The 17,401-nt window shown below is 43.6% G+C and overlaps 1 protein-coding gene across 1 annotated transcript in view; it reads right to left on the bottom strand.

Moving 5' to 3' along the window:
- LOC143982364 (uncharacterized) overlaps positions 1–17,196 on the bottom strand; it is a 33,004-nt gene extending 15,808 nt beyond the window's left edge. Inside the window, exon 1 of the mRNA XM_077481016.1 lies at positions 16,962–17,196. Within this exon, the coding sequence (XP_077337142.1) occupies positions 16,962–17,157 (196 nt within the window). The 5' untranslated portion in view covers positions 17,158–17,196. The remainder of the gene's footprint in view (positions 1–16,961) is intronic.
- Positions 17,197–17,401: the final 205 nt, after the last annotated feature.

The following is a 17,401-nucleotide window of genomic DNA, read 5'->3' as shown; positions in this document are numbered from 1 at the left end:
GGGTGGACATAAATCTTTTTTTAACATAATCGGGAGAGATATGGGGTCCCGGGGCACCTTCCGGTGTGGCCACTGCCCACGTTGTCCATGGATCAAGGAAGGTACAACTTTCATTCTTCCCAATGGGGACCTTCTCTTCCCCCCAACATGCCAATTGTGGCACAAGGGTAGTTGTTTACCTAATGGTCTGTGCCTGCAATGCATTTTATGTAGGCAAGACCATTAGAGAATTAAGGCAAAGAATGGGAGACCACTTATATCATTCATCTAATGGCAAACTTACTACAGTGGGTCACCATATAGGCCTACATCATAGTTTCCAATCTGAAGTTCTCAAATTTTTGGTTGTTGAAGTTGTTCCAAAAGACCCTTGTGCGGGGGGAATGGGACTGAGCGATCCTGAGGCGTAAAACTATCTGGATCGAGTGGCTTAATACTCTCAGGCCGCGTACACACGGGCGGACTGTTCGTCCAACTTTGTCCGCTGAACAGTGTTTCAGCGGACAGTCCGCTCGTGTGTGGGCTTCAGCGGACAGTTTCAGCGGACAGTCTGACGAACAAAGTTTTTCGGAATTTCCGTAAGACTGTCCGCTGAAACTTGGTTTGAGCGAACAGTCCGCTCGTGTGTAGGCTTGTTCGGCAAACTAAGTCTCGCGCATGCTCAGAAAGAATTTACACGGCGAAGGTTGCATTGCAGTGTATCGGACGCCGAATTTCTCGTCCCGTCGTACGTGCCGTTCACGTCATCGCGCAAGTTTTCAGCGGACTGTTCGTTCGTCGTGTGTGGTCAAGTCCGCTCATGCAAATTTTGAACGGACTGTTTGTCAAACTGTTTGACGAACCTAGTTGGGCGGACAGTCCGCCCGTGTGTACGCGGCCTCACACCACACCAGGCCTCAGTGAAGCCCTTTCATAGAAACTCTACCTGTGAATGGCTTATTTCTTGATCCCGCCTTTATTTTTGATCTCTGTTTACTGTTGCTTGGGCCCTTGCTTTTCGTTTTTTGTGCTTTTCGTTTTTTGATTTTTCTGTCTTCTGTTTTTTGTTTTTATTTTTTTCCTCATTGTTTACTTTATTTTATTTTATTTCCAATTTCCCCTGTTTCTCCCCCCCTCCCCCCTTCACCTCACTCACCTATACCTATGATAGCCATGACGAGTGTTGAGTGTCAGTTGGTTTTAAGCACTTATTCCAAAATATAATTTTTATTCAATTTTAGGATCTGTTTGAAATCATGTGTGATCCTTTGTGGTGAAATTATGACTGCAACAAATAGTTTTTATCATCAATAACATGTTGTAATTGCTTGGCATATATGTGTGCCTTAGGCACGGACTGGGATACAACTCTTGCTGTAGTCTCTTCCTTGGCACACACATTGCCTCCCTGACTGCTTTGTTTAACCGATGCTCCATGTATAAACTCTGTTGTCAGGCCTGTTTCGCCATGGGATCTACAGCGGCCTGAGGAGTTATAGTCCCCCTAGCGGCAGACATGCGTCTCTCCATTTGGAGGTGGGATTCCAACCTTTGGATTGGCCTCCTCTTCTTCCCTTGGTGAGGGTCACTCGCATGCACACTGTGCGCTCGCGCAGTGGCCATCCTTTCATGAGGGTCACGCGCATACCTTGCACGCACAGTGGGCGTCAGCCGGCGTGGTGACGTGGGCTGGGTTGGAAACTCTTTAAAAGGATGTTTATGGCGGCCCTCATTTAGATGGCTGCCACCCAGGGACAGGCTCCAACACAGACATTCGAAGTTAAGACCGACTTGTTTGGTTGCTGCCAGTGGGGCCTATGCTTCCATAACGGAGAGGTGCCTGACACTTGCTGCTGCTTTTTGTTATGCTATGTGGCCATTGCTGCTGATGTGGACTGGCAGTACATTTTTTTGCATATATTCATTCCACCTTTGTTCAGCCTAACGGCTGTAGGGGACCTACTTGTTGGCCATGTCTGACCACTGGATATCATTTTGTACAAACAAGCTTACCTGCCTTCCTTTGGGTTGAGCCCTGTTTCTGATCCACGTGTGTTTTTACTATCTACATGCTATCGGGTGGGTTAGTCCTTAACTGGATCAATGTTTCCCCCCTCCCCTCTACTCCCTTCTCTCTTCTTCCCCCTCCCCTACCCCCTTTTCTCCCCCTTTTACCCCCTTCCCCCCACCCCTTCTTCTTTTCCTATTGTCCCTTTTATAGACTATATAGACCCACACTACCATATTTTTTATATATATTTTTTTATTTCAGTTATTGCACCTTTTAGTGCTTCCCGTGTTCGTCGTGGGGGGATTACCCATTTATGGTGCCTCAAACTGTGCCATCTGGTACCCTTCCTTGGATTCCCATTGGTAAGCCATGCCTGACTATAACACTCCAATATTATCTGATTTATTGTAGCTATGCAAATTGTATATCCTGTTTTGTATTGTGTGTATCATCTGTGACTACAGAATTATAAGATTGTATTTCTCTATAGATGTTTATGGTCAACCTCTCCTGAAGAAGTGACTTCTGTCGCAAAATAAGTAGAGGATTACATTTGGACCTACATCTTTTCTCCCCATATACTTGTGAGGTTTACCTGTTCTCTTTTTGAATCAACTGTAACTGTATGCAATGACCACTTTACTTATTGTTGTATTCAATGTCCTTTACTTATGTTCTCTTTTTCAATAAATTAATAGTTTTATATTTTCCTTGTCTATATCCCTGGGTACCGAATTTTTGTTGTCATGGGACATTTTTTGGAGTAGCCCCTGACACACCCACTCACCATTCCAAGTTCAAGGATGATGGTGCCCGCCCTTATTTTTTAATTTTTATTATATTATACTAGATTGAGGCATTACAATATATCCTATATGGCAAATGGTAAAAATATGAATGCAATCTACTCACTAGGGGGAGAACCTCTAGGGGGAATCTAGGATGGAAAAGGACCTGGGGGTCCTAGTAGATGACAGGTTCGGCAATGACATGCAATGCCAAGCTGCTGCAAGCAAGGCAAACTGAATATTGGCATGCATTAAAAAGAGGATTCACTCCTGATATAAAATGATAATTCTCCCATTCTACAAGACTCTGGTCTTGGCGCACCTGGAATATGCTGTCCAGTTCTGGGCACCAGTCCTCAGGAATGATGTGCTGGAACTGGAGAGAGTCCAGAGAAGAGCAACAAAACGAATAAAGGGACTTGAGGACCTTAGTTATTATGAGGAAAGGTTACGAGTACTGAACTTATTCTCTCTGGAGAAGAGACGCTTGAGAGGGAATATGATTTCAAAGTACAAATACCGTACTGGTGACTCCACAATAGGGCTAAAACTTTTACGCAAAAGGGAATTTAATAAGACACGCGGCCATTCACTAAAATTAGAAGAAAAGCGTTTTAACCTTAAGCTGTACTGTAAGAGCGGTTAGGATGTGGAATTCTCTTCCACAGGCAGTGGTTTTAGTGGGGAGCATTGATAATTTCCAAAAACTATTAGATAGGCACCTGAACGACCACAACATACAGGGATATACAATGTAATACTGACATAAAATCACACACATAGGTTGGACTTGATGGACTTGTGTCTTTTTTCAACCTCGCCTACTATGTAACACAGCAGTTTATGGTTTCCTTTGGGAAAGTCTTTGACAGGGTGATATACAGACAGGAGATTGTGGGAGAAAGGGGCAGAATACTGTCAACAAAGTACCCAAACAAGGACCTTTAAGTCAGTATCAACTCCATAAAAGCTATTTATTAAAAAAGTAAAAAATAAATTCATGTTAAAGCCCGTATGAGATTTTAGTAGCTGAGTTTACATCTACTTTAACAAACTGTGCTTGAGTTCTGTGAATTGCAGTGCTGGAGGACTGACGAGAAATGAGGGCTTAGACACAAGGAAGCTCTCTTGTTACATTATACATAAGTATACTGTCCTAGAGACACTTCAGAATAAATTGACCAGCAGCAAGATGTTAGTTTAATGTATCCAGGTATAATAGAACAAACTGTGCAGAAGGCAGGTTTGTTTTCTACAATAAAAATTACAGTGTAGTATATCAGATACAGGTGTGAAAAAATATTAAGCAGAAACAGAACATGAGCTGCTTAAACCGACCATAATGTGTGAACACAAGTCTGTTTTTTTTTTTTTTTTGGGCCAACAATTTATTTATTTTTGATGCCAAGAAAAGATGCTAGTCTTCGTGTACCTGTGGACTACAACCTGAAAGCTGCTCTGCAGGGATTTCCATCACGTGGTGTACTAATGAATATCAGCCAGATCCTTAGATTATGAGCCTCAGGTCTTGAACAAATTGGAACTCTTGCACCATTTGAGAAGGTGCAGCGTGATGCAGTGGCTGAAAACACAAGAGTCTAGGTGCAATTTAAAGAAATATATTATTTTTCTGTAAAAAAAAAAATATATATATATATTATAATGGAAGTCAAAAACAAACAAGCCCAGCAGGAAAACAACACGACCAGAAGTGCTAACAGCAAAGCAGCAGTAGAATGGTGGACCAAAGGTGTCTGGCTGGTCTGCACCAAAACGGGGAGGCTTCCAGAAAGGATGACGTTCCCTATGCTTTCCCTACTCCTCTGGAACCTTTCCCTGACAGACGGATGGCCTGTCTCTCCTCTAGCCACATCAAACCCGGGACTGAGGGTCCTAAATAGACTCTGCGTAGCCCAAGATGGCTGCTAGAGTCACATGGGGTGCCAGTATCCAATGGGATAGTTGCCTCCCTGTGACCAGAGAAATCACAGAGGAACTAGGTTCTTCTCGAATTCGGATGGGTGCCAACTGCAGTAGAGAAAGTAAACTGCATCTGCCTACAACCACATTTTCAAAACAAGCCCAGGCAGACACAAGAGGGGTGCACTAAGACATTAAAAACACAAACAAAAGTTGAGACACAAAGCGCAGAGAGATCTTCTCTTCAAAAAAATTAATGAATAAATAAATAAAATAGAGTTTCAGCCCTTTTTTAATTTCAGAGGTCAAAGGGAAGGATATGAAGAAAGGTTTTTAGGTGTAGAAGTGTTGACAAGAGCAAGAGTAAAAGGGACACTCCAATCAGTAAATAACAGGCAAGCGTAACTTCACCACCAGTGGCATTCTTTGCCTTAAGGAAAGCTGGCTTACTGGTATATGATTGCCCAGATGACTTAATAAATGAAACTATATACTCTGGCTGCATCAAGTAATTTGTTTCTCCCATTTCTGTTCAATAATAGTGAGCAGACACCATATAGCAATGGGAGAAACAAGATCAAAGCAATTCTACACACGTCAGGACTGTCGGCTGTCAGAAGGCATAATTCATGGACATAGACAACTCAAAGAAGGTAGCAGAAAGATGATGTAGCCGGTAACGAAGCATGGGTATGAAAAGGGAGCAGACAGAACTATCTGTTAAAGCAACATTAAAGCTTTGTTTTGTTTTTTAATTAAAATAACAAACATGCTATACTTACCTGCACTGTGCAATGGTTTTGCACAGAGAAGCCCCAATCCTCTTCTTCTGGTGACCCCCACCAGTGCTCCAGGCTCCTCTGCCCAGGGAGGAGGGAGACTGTGGCAAGAGCCGCTGCTCTCATGCACATCGCTGTACCGGATCAAGTACCGGTACGGGGGGGAGGGGGGCTGGGGATTTTGCAGCAGAGAAGGTATAGAATGCATTAAGGTGAAAAACCTTAAGGCTTTAGAACCACTTTAATCTGTTAAACATAGCAAAGGTCAGTAACAGGAAAAGTACTTCATCAGCAGGTAAACACCATCACAAACACAGAGTACAGACTGGTGCACTTTAAATAAAGTGCCTCCTACCCCATGGACCAAACGCAGAGCTGGGGGGGCATGTGTCCAGAATCATTACCCTGCAGCTGAAAAGAAGGATAGGGGAAAGTCGGCAACCAGTAAGTGCTGGAAGGATACCTAACAATCCAAGAGTTGGTCAGATTCTATACCCCGCAGCTGAAAAGGAAAATTAATGCAGTTGGTAGGCTACCTAACATTAACTACACTAGCTTGAGGAGGGGCTATCAGACCCTTAGTTGCTGGTTTCTTGGGATGAGATTAATTGAACTTTCTTGTCAGGCATTTTGATGAGCCAAAGAGGCTGAGGCCCAGGAAAGTTTTTCAGGCCCATAGCCCTTACTATGTATGAGGTACTAAAATAAGTTTCAGACCCTTCTGGAGTCTTTGTACCTCATACTCATTGCCTGTCCACAAGTACAAGAGATCTGGGGACCTCAGCTAAGAGACATCAAACGTATTGGGATATTTCAAGTAAGGAGGTATTTTGAAGGAATAGGATTGATCTTTTGATAATGAACCTGGGTGTGAATTTTTGTGATGCCAATTTGAGAGAGTTGTTCTTAGTTGAGAACCACACCGAGTCAGTGATCTTGAACACTGGAAATGAGCAATTATGTTTGAGGATGTCAGATTACTGTCAACCTTTTTCCAAACCTGGGGAAAGCTTCAAACCACAGTGTTGGCACCAAGGACACTGGAAGACAGAATGGAAAATTAGCAGAATTTCAAATGAGGAGGAATGAGGGTGACTATTATGAGCGAATTTGACCCATGGCAAAAGGTCACCAATTAGGCGTTCACAGAGGCAGTTGGTGATGGGATATTCACAGAGACTGCCCTCCACACGGTGATATATAGGAGACTGCACTGTAAAGGGGCACTACAATGATTACAGTGCCCATTTACAGTGCAGTCCCCTTTATATCACAGTGTCCCTTTTACATTAGTGTTCCTAGAAATCACAGCCCCCCATCACAATGCAGCATGCAGTCATGCCCCCCCCTTTCTCTTTAATCAGTGTCCCCTTTTACTCTCTGCTCACTGTGCAGATCTCCAGCTCCTCTCTCCCCCCCGGTAGGGCAACATTGCGTTCCAAGTGTCTCTACCGTAAATGTTGACTGATACATATAGTGGCAGGAGTGGGTTAATGAGTCCTTAAAGCGGAGTTCCACCCAGAAATGGAACCTCCGCTTAAAGTGATGGTGACCCCCTGACATGCCACATTTGGCATGTAATTTTTTTGGCGGGAGAGAGGATACGCAGTTTTTATGGGCACCCAGCTCCCACTTCTTGACCGGGCTCCATGGTGCCAGAAGGAATTTCACCTCTCCCCCCTCCCTCCCTGCAATCTTCTGGGACATGTCACAAGTCCCAGAAGATTGCCCAATCACTCGAAGCACGCAGCACGGCTCGCGCAGTGTGTGCCCGGCTGGCGTATGCATAGTGCACGGCCGGCTGTGAAGCCACAGCTGGGCGCTCACAGTTAGAATGTCAGTGCCTCAGAGAGGAGGGGGAGAGGAGCAGGGCTTCGTGAGCCCGCATCGCTGGACCATTGGACAGGTGAGTGTCTGATTATTAAAAGTCAGCAGCTACACTTTTTGTAGCTGCTGACTTTTAAATTGGTGGAACTCCGCTTTAAGGCCCCTTTCACACTGAGGCGCTTCTGAACTGCCAGTAAAACACTGAGCGCTTTTGAAGAACTTTTCAGGCACTATGGAAGAGCTTTCCATTCATTTCAATGGAGAGGGGTGTTTTTTCACCGCTCCCTGCCAGCGCACTGCCCCAGTGTGAAAGCATTCATTGATTTTAATGGAAATAGGTTTGTGTAAGCTTTACAGGTGCTTTTTTTTGCGCGAAAGCACCTGAAAAGCACCTCAGCGTGAAAGGGTTCTAAGGCACAACTCAGGGAAACTTAAAAATGATCACTTTCAGTCGGGCTGAGCCAACAGTTCAAGGGTTAATTGATAATTAACTAGTATATTTACTAACCTAACCCTCTGCACTGCTAGACCAATCACTGCAGCATCTTCTCCCATACACTTCAGCAAACTAAGGTCCATAGCATTGCATTAACGTGATGATGCCAAGGGATAGTCTACCTCTGGAGTGTGTGGTCCATCTGCTAGGGGACGAAGGGTCAGGTATGTTAAAGTGTTCCTCCTTTCCCCTAGGTTAAATGATCAGTTATCCCTTGCAATGGGGATCATTTTCAAATGGGCTTTAATGTTGTCTGAAAGACAAAGGGCTTCATTCACAAAGCGGTATCTTACCGCATCTGAGTATGTGGGAAGATACTGCACAGTGTTTTTCAAATTTATTTTTTTAATTCACTAAAAAACGCTACTAAAATACCGCATGCGCTATTTTATGAAGTCATGCAGTATTTTAGAAGTGAAATCCTGCAGCACTTTAATCCTTAAAGCGGAGGTCCACCCTAAAGTGGACCTTCCGCTCATCGGAACCCTCCGGCGCCACAATTGGCACCTTTCAGGGGGGAGGGGGGTGCAGATACCTGTACAGTACAGGTATCTGCACCCACTTCCGGGATAGCTCTCTGCGGAAAGGGGCGTAGATTACACCCCTTTCCGCAAGTGCCCCGCTGCCTGCTGGTAAACACACAGATCCCAGAGGCAGCGGGGACCGTCCTTATTGCACAGCGCGACTCGCGCATGCGCAGTAGGGAACCGGGAAATGAAGCCGAAAGGCTCCATTTCCTGATTCCCATACCCAAGATGGCGGCGGCAGCACTCGAGAGACGATCTATTGATCGGTTTTGGGTGCCGACATCGCGGGTGCGCTGGACAGGTAAGTGTCACTATTTTAAAAGTCAGCAGCTGCAGTATTTGTAGCTGCTGGCTTTAAAAAAAAAAAAAAAACGCGGAGTCCCGGTGGACTCCCGCTTTAACAGTGTAAATCGCTGGTTGTTAAGGAGTGGGCGTCCTTGACATGCTGGTGGGCTAATTGGCTTCTGTCCAAATTGTCCTAGTATATATATGAGTGTGTGTTAGATTGTAAGCCTCTTGAGGGCAGGGACTGATGCGAATGTATAATATGAATGTAAAGCGCTGTGTAAATTGATGGTGCTCTATAAGTACCCATAATAAGTAAATAAATAAAATAATTAGTGGACCCCAGATAAAAGCCAATAGGTGTACTGTACATTGATGGGAGAAGCAAGCTGAAAGCCACTCTAGAGAATTTAGGACTGGCAGCATGCATAACCCAAGGTAAATGGAAGGCAGCAGAGTTATCCAATCAGGTAGCAAAGATCAGGGCAGGCAGCAGACAAAAAAATCAATTATACAGTACAAAGCAAATACCAGGGCAGGCAGCAGACAAAACTAAATAAATTATACAGTACAAAGTAAGATCAGGACAGGCAGCAGACAGGGGAAGTATCCATTAAATCTAGCACAGATCAGGACAGACAGACAGAAAGGGTGTCTGTTAAATGTAGCAAGAGGTCAGTAACTTGAACAAATGGGGGGGGGGGAAAATTACAGTCACAATTGATCAGCAGGTAAATATGATCACAAACACACACTAATGCACTTTAAATAAGACATCTCCTGCGCCATGGACTCATGCCAGAGCTAAGGGCGTGTAGTCAGAGAACTATGCACCCAGCTGCCCCTCCCTACCAGTTACTGATAACCACTTGCCTGGTGCTTTATTACTAGAGGGTACAGATTTTTTATTTTTATTTTACTGCATCATGTGACGTATGGAATTTATTCTTAAAATTATTTTTTTGTGAAATTATTTCTAGGTCCACGGTAAGTGCTTTGAAATGCACAAGAGTGCCATAAGATGGAATATGAAACCCAAATATATTTACTATACCTGCAATAAAAGTGACAGAAATTCCCAATGATTGGATCTCATGTATGAAGTCTTTTAAATAACAGCTTCTAATTTCCTCCTAGCAACTAATCAACTCCTCTCTTTCCTGTTTCTATGGTGGGTTTGAACATGTAAGAGAGACACTGATTTGTTGCTAGGAGGGAAAGACTGACTGTTCTCTAGTCAGACACGTCATACATGAAGCCTGTTTTTATTAAATAAAAGTGCTCAAACAGCCACAAGAACCTTTCAACAACTAACAAAAATGCTTTTAATCACTTAAGCCCCGGACCATTTGGATGCCCAAAGACCAGAGCACATTTTGCGATTCGGCACTGCGTCGCTTTAACTGACAACTGCGCGGCCGTGCGACGTGGTTCCCAAACAAAATTGACGTCCTTTTTGTTCCACAAATAGAGCTTTCTTTTGGTGGTATGTGATCACCTCTGCGGTTTTTATTTTTTGCGCTATAAACAAAAAAAGCGCAATTTTTTTTAAAAAAAACATTATTTTTTACTTTTTGCTATAATAAATATCCCCAAAAAATAGATAAAAAAAATTTTTTTTTTCTCAGTTTAGGCCGATGCGTAATCTTCTACACATTTTTGGTAAAAAAAATCACAATAAGCGTATATTGATTGGTTTGTGCAAAAGTTATAGCGTTTACACAATAGGGGCTAGTTTTATGGCATTTTTATTAATATATTTTTTTTAATAGTAATGGCAGCGATCAGTTATTTTTATTGGGACTGCAACATTAAGGCAGACAGATCGGACACTTTTGGCGCGATTTTGGGACCATTCACATTTATACATTGATCAGTGCAATTAAAAATGCATTGATTACTGTGTAAATGTGACTGGCAGTGAAGGATTTAACCACTGGGTGGTGCTGTAGGGGTTAAGTGTGTCCTAGGGAGTGATTATAACTGTGGGGGGGAGGGGCTGTGTGTGACACAACACTGATCACCGCTCCCGCTTATAGGAAGCGGTGATCAGTGACAGTGTCACTAGGCAGAACGGAGAAATGCTTGTTTACATTAGCATTTCCCTGTTCTTCCTCTCCGTGAGACGATCGTGGGTATCCCCGCAGACATCGAGTCCACGGGACCTGCGATCGTGCTCACGATGGTCCCGGCGAGCGTGCGCGCACCCGCAAGCCGCCTCTTAAAGGGCAATGTACAGGTACGTGATTCTGCCTGTACGTGCCCTTCTGCCGCAGTATATCTCCGTGAGGCGGTCAGGAAGCGGTTAAATGGTATTTGGTATCGTTTGTTAAGCCAGATAATTCCAAGTTCAGCCAGTGTATAGATGTATGCAGTAGGCACATACAATTTTGTTTTTGAACAAGAGCTCTTGTTGTCCAACAAATGAGATTCTAGGTTTAATTTTCAACTCTGCAGTGCAGAAAAGACAGTTGGAAGTGGTTGGGTTACTATACGCAACAAGAATTTCTCTGATTGGCACCTTTCTTACATCAATATCATACTGTTCCCATTCTGCTCTCTCTCTGTCCCTGAATTTCACATTGCACTCTCTCTGTCAATGAATAGCTGACATCTGATCTTTATTTCTCCCCCTTTCTCTAATAGCACTGTCTGTGTAGTGATTTTTTTTCTTTTAGGCTGCTTTCACACTGGGGCGGTATTCAGGCGTTACAGCGCTAAAAATAGCGCCTGTGTAACGCCTGAAAAAAACCGGCCCCTTTAACTCCAGTGTGAAAGCCGGAGGGCTTTCACACTGGAGCGATGCGCTGGCAGGACGGTGAAAAAAGTCCTGCTAGCCGCATCTTTGCAGCGGTGAAGGAGCGGTGTATTCACCGCTCCTATACCGCTCCTACCCATTGAAATCAATGGGACACCGCGGCAATACCGCCGGCAAAGCGCCGCTGCAGCGGCGCTTTGCGGGCGGGTTTAACCCCTTTTCGGCCGCTAGCGGGGGTTAAAACCACCCCGCTAGCGCCCGCACACCGCCGCTAAAACGACGGTAAAGCGCCGCTAAAAATAGCGGCACTTTACCACCGACGCCGCTCCCGCTGCAGTGTGAAAGCAGCCTTATAGGAGCAAGGTGTCATGTGATTAGGGTTGGCACCTGTCCAGGATTCACCCGGACAGTTTGAGTTTTGAATCATGTGTCCGGGTTTCAGGTGGACTGAAACCGGACACATTATTCAGACTGGGCTGTGGCTCCCCAAGTAACCAAGATAGACACACACAAATCTGTTGCCATGAGGGAGCTGCGGGTGGCTGTCTGGGGGCAGGTTTGGCATCACTGTGATGCAGGGTAATGATGTCAGTAGGGCTGCAACTAACGATTATTTTCATAATCGATTAGTTGGCCGATTATTGTTTCGATTAATCGGTTAATAACCGTAAAAAAAAAAAAATGGGTCAAATTGATGACTTTTTTTTTTTTTTCAACCACAGTGACGGGAAAATTTGGAAATAATAGAAAACTTCTTAGTCAAAGGAATTTTCAGACAGCATATGTGGTTTTCGTTCAGAAATTACATTCATTTTAAAAACAGAATGTTAAAAACAAGTGAAAATTTCAAACAAAATTCTTTCATTCAGCGAATGTACAAAGATTTTTAGTCGGAATATTCTCATCTGAATACTGATCTGTGTGGCCAGCATAAGGCTCGGTGCACACCTATGCAGTTTGCTTTTGGTCTGTTTCTGCAGTGCGTTTTGATTTTTGCGCACATGATTTTACTGCAATTTGCATTTTTTTTTTGGGCAGATTAAAAAACACAAATTGCTGCAAAGATGCGTTACATGCTTTTCTGCAGCTTCTCCACTGAAGTATATTGAACCAATAAAGCACCATTTTGCGTTAAAAGTCCCCGACCCTTTCAGATGTGAAGGTGTCCCATAGGAAACCATGTAAATGAACTGTAGTGCATTTCTGCAAAAAGCACCAAAAAACATATAGATGTGAACCAGGTCTAAGACGTTTAGTAACATAATGAGGTAAAAAAACGAAAATAAGCCCTTTATAGTAGAAAAAAAATAATAAAATCAGATAATCACTACTGTAAGGCCGCGTTCACACAGGCGGATTGTCTGCCCAACTTAGTCCGCTGAACCGTGTTTCAGCGGACAATCCGCTCGTGTGTGGGCTTCAGCGGACTTTTTCAGCGGACAGTCTGACGGACTTAGTCTTTCGGAATTTCCGTAATTTTGTCCGTCCAAACTTGGTTTCAGCGGACAGTCCGCTCGTGTGTAGGCAAGTTGGACGGACTAAGTATGGCGCATGCTCAGAAAGGATTTACACGGCGGAAGGTTGCATTGCAGTGTATTGGACGTCGTATTTCTAGTCCTGTCGTACGTGCTGTATACGTCATCGCGCAAGTTTTCAGCGGACTGTCTGCTCATCGTGTGTGGTCAAGTCCGTTCATTCAAAAGTTGAACGGACTGTCTGTCGGATTGTCTGACGAACTTAGTTGGGCAGACAATCCGCCCGTGTGTACGCGGCCTAAGGGGTTCATTTTTTTACTGTAGAATGGTAAAAGTAATATTTACAGTAGCGATTATTTGCTCTTTTTGTACTATAAAGGGCTCATTTTAGTTTTTTTTAACCCCATTATGTTACTGGCCGATTAATCGATTATGAAAATAGTAATCGATTAATTTCATAATCGATTAGTTGTTTCAGCCCTAGATGTCAGCAATAGCAATTTGGCCACAGCCACTGTTTGCTATGGCATGCTATGCGCACCATATTACTACTCTCCTTGGGGCACCCAAAGGTGTCCCAGGCTGCTAAAGTGTTCAGGTTTGGCTTGAAGAAAGGGTGGCAACCCTACATGTGATACACAAATCCCATACAACTGTTCCATTGATTAGCAGGGGAAGGGTGGGCAGAGAGAGGGGATTTTTTTTCCTAAGCTGCATGAAATCCTTAGGCCTCATGCACACTGAGCATAAAAAAAGCTGCTTATACAGGTGTTTGGTGTTTTTTACCTTCAGCCCATAGAAGCAACTCTGTATTAACCTATGTGTCCATGCACATTTTGGTGTTTACAGGCATATTTGAAGACAAGCGTTTACAGGCTAAAAAGTCACACGTGCATTTTTGAAAAAGGATTTTTTGGGCAGAAAAAACGCTTGATGCACATAAACACAGGCGCATTTGGAGTTTTCAAGTGTACATTTGATTATAGTGAAAAATGATCAGAGGGGAATGCTTTGGATAAAAAAACACTTACAAACACAAACATTCATAAACGCATGTGGAATATGACCAATTATGAGTGTTTTTTATGCCTTTTTTTCTGGCATTTTTCAGGTGCTTAGTGTGAATGACCCCCAAAGGCTATTTTTTATACTGAAAGCCCCGAGTTCAGTGTGCGGTTACATATGTGTGCTTGTTGTGCATTTGCTGTATTTTGTAGCATTTTTTTTCTATTTTACTTGCATTCACATATATTTGCTGTGTGTTCATATATGAAAAAAAATTATTTTCTTTCTAGTTTTTTTTATTGGATCTTAAAGTAGGCCTCAGTTCACACTATGAATAGGGTTGCCACCTCATCCCTTTAAACCCGAACACATATGAATTACACAGGTTCTTAGGCTAGTTTAATGCAGATAAGGCATCAAGTGAGTTTAATTACAACCTTAATCAGCCACAGAACCCGTGTGATTAATATGTGTTCGGATTTAAGGCTGGGTTTACACTATCTTCGCATTCAAGTCACAGTCCCCGTTTACTGTTTCAAGTCCGATTTCAACCTTTTGGGCTGAGTTCGGACCTGAAATGGACCAAAAGACACCCAGAGCTCCTGTGTAAATTCGCATCGGAGATATGAGAACCAGCTCCATAGAGAGTCAGTCAAAATCTCCTGATATTGCAAATTGGATGCGGCATCCATTTTGCAATAGTGTGAACCCAGCCTGAAATGATAAGGTGGTAACCCTAACTATAAACCACATGTGAATCGCATAGGAACCACATTGAATTCCTGTGCAATTCACATGCAGTGCGATTTGGGCCCATTCCTTTTGAATAGGCTCAAATCACACTGCACCGCAACAAAGACGCGATTGCACCTTTTTTTGGCTCCGTGCCGAATTGCATGGTTGTTTTGTATCATACGATCCAGTGCAGGCAAACACACTGCATTTGTGACCTCTGTTTGGGGGTGTAATTAATTTTGTATTGACACCCGCAGCAGATCGCAAGGGCAGTGCGATTGGAATAAGGTGCGAGAAGTGCACATGAATTGTGGCATTTCCAGCAGCACATAAGTGTGAACCTAGGTAACAGTAAGCAACAATCCCACATAGGGGCTACAGAGTGGGAAACAATTGTCAACAGATATGATCAAGAAATTACCAAAGCATTTAGGCTAGGTTCACACTGCTGCGGAGCAATTTTGATATGATTGCGTTGTGATTTTTCTTTGCAAATTCTTCATGTGTTCTTGCAAATCTACTGCGATTCTATGGCAAACATTGCGAATTGGTTGTCAAATTGGGAGGGGAATGCAATTCTATGTCTGTCCAGTAGAGTCCAGTGTTTATGCTGATGTAAAAAAGAGCTGTATCACTTCCTGTTCTCTTCCTGGTTTTAGTGTAGTGTGTGGAGAAGAGTAGAGAAGAGAGTGTGTTTGTGTGTCAGCATGTATCAGCAGTCATTGCCTTTGGTTATGGCAGCAATTGTAACTGCTACTGCTGCAGTCATGATAAAAAAGAAAAAAGCCAGGTTTAGGAGGAGGATGATGCTGACAAGTAGAAGATACTGGGTCCACCCTGTAATTGCAAATAGGGAGAGGCCAGTTCAGGCTCATCTATAATGATCTATGTGCACATAATGAGATTTTTTTTAAACTATATTCATGTCAGTGGACAGGTGAGTAAATCACTCCCCCCACTATCCCTAACCCAAACCCAAACCCAAACCTCAACCCTAATACTAAGCAGATCCTTAACCTTTGCCTTTTTACCCTAACCCAACCCTAACCGGAATCCTAACCCTAACCTCTACCCTAATCCTAACCCGAACCGGAATCCTAACCCTAACCTCTACCCTAACCCTAATCCCAACCCTAACCGGAATCCTAACCCTTACCTCTACCCTAACCCTAATCCCAACCTTAATCCTAACCCTAATCGGAATCCTAACCCTAACCCCAACCCTAACCAGAATCCAAAACCTAACCGGAATCCTAACCCTAACCTCTACTCTAACCCTAAACCTAACTGGAATCCTAACCCTAACCTCTACCCTAACCCTAACCCTAATCCCAACCCTAACCCTAACCAGAATCCTAACCCTAATCCCAACCCTAACCGGAATCCTAACCTCTACCCTAACCCTAATCCCAACCCTAACTGGAATCCTAACCCTAACCGGAATCCTAATCCTAACCCCTACCCTAACCGGAATCCTAACCCTAACCAGAATCCTAACCCTAACCTCTACCCTAACCCTAATCCTAACCCTAACCTCTACCCTAACCCTAATCCCAACCCTAACTGGAATCCTAACCCTAACCTTAACCTCTAGTTTAACCCTAACCTCTACCATAACACTAACCGGAATCCTAACCCTAACCTCTACCCTAACCCTAATCCCAACCTTAACCCTATCTGAACCCTAGTCCCAACCCTAACACTAATTGTAACCAAGCTAACCCTAACCCTAATCTGATCCCTTACCCTAACCTTAACCCTAACTCTAATTTTAACCAAGCTACCTCTAACCCTAACCTGAACCTTAACCCTAACCCTAATTGTAACCAAGCTAACCCTAATCCTAATCTTAATCTGAACCCTAACACTAATTGTAACCAAGGTAACCCTAATCTGAACCCTAATCTGAATCTTAACCCTAACACTAACTGTAACCAAGCTAACCCTAACCCTAATTGGAACCCTAATCTGAACTCTAACCCTAATCTGAACCCTAATCCAAACCCTAACCCTAACACTAATTGTAACCAAGATAACTCTAACCCTAATCTGAACCCTAATCCGAACCCTAACACTAATTGTAACCCTAACCCTAACACAAATTTTAACCAAGCTAACCCTAACTCTAATCTGAACCCTTACCCTAACACTAACCTGAATCCTAATCCAAACCCTAACCCTAACTGTAACCAAGCTAACCCTAATCCTAATCCAAACCCTAACCCTAACACTAATTGTAACCAAGCTAACCCTAACCCTAATTGTAACCAAGCTAACCCTAACCCTAATCTGAACCCTAATCTGAAGCCTAATCCAAACCCTAACACTATTTGTAACCAAGCTAAGCCCAGAGTACATGGGGGCAGTTGTACTTACGCAGGTCTTTCTGGACATTAGGTGTCAGGCTGTCCCACTCCGGAAACAGGATCTTGACAATCTCCTGCCATCCTGTGTTCTTCTTCCCAGTATCTTTATGACATGGGTCCCTGCTGTCCCAGTGGTACTGCCTTTGTTGGACCAGCCTTATAAGATCCTCATTTACAATGCCAGTCTTTTTGCACCTCCTGGGCATTTTGGTATGAAATATGACTGACCATCACAGCACATTGAGAAAAACAGGAAGTGAGTTAGTGAGGGGAAGGGTGGGGCTGTGAGGGGAAATGAATGGGAGGAGTTGGAGGGGAAGCAAAAAAAAAGGAATATCGCAATGATGTGAATGTCCTATTGCGTTTTCATTGCAAATTCAATTGAAATCTATGGGGCTAAATTCGCATCGCACACTCGCACAGGACCTTTTTCCCGCAGGTTATATTCAC

The sequence above is a fragment of the Lithobates pipiens genome, unplaced genomic scaffold, assembly GCF_037356315.1.
Source record: "Lithobates pipiens isolate NorthernLeopardFrog02 unplaced genomic scaffold, aLitPip1_a1.2 Scaffold_16, whole genome shotgun sequence".
NCBI classification, from domain to species: domain Eukaryota; kingdom Metazoa; phylum Chordata; class Amphibia; order Anura; family Ranidae; genus Lithobates; species Lithobates pipiens.
The sequence above is the reverse complement of the archived record's forward strand: the minus strand, read 5'-3'. Positions and strand labels throughout refer to the sequence as shown.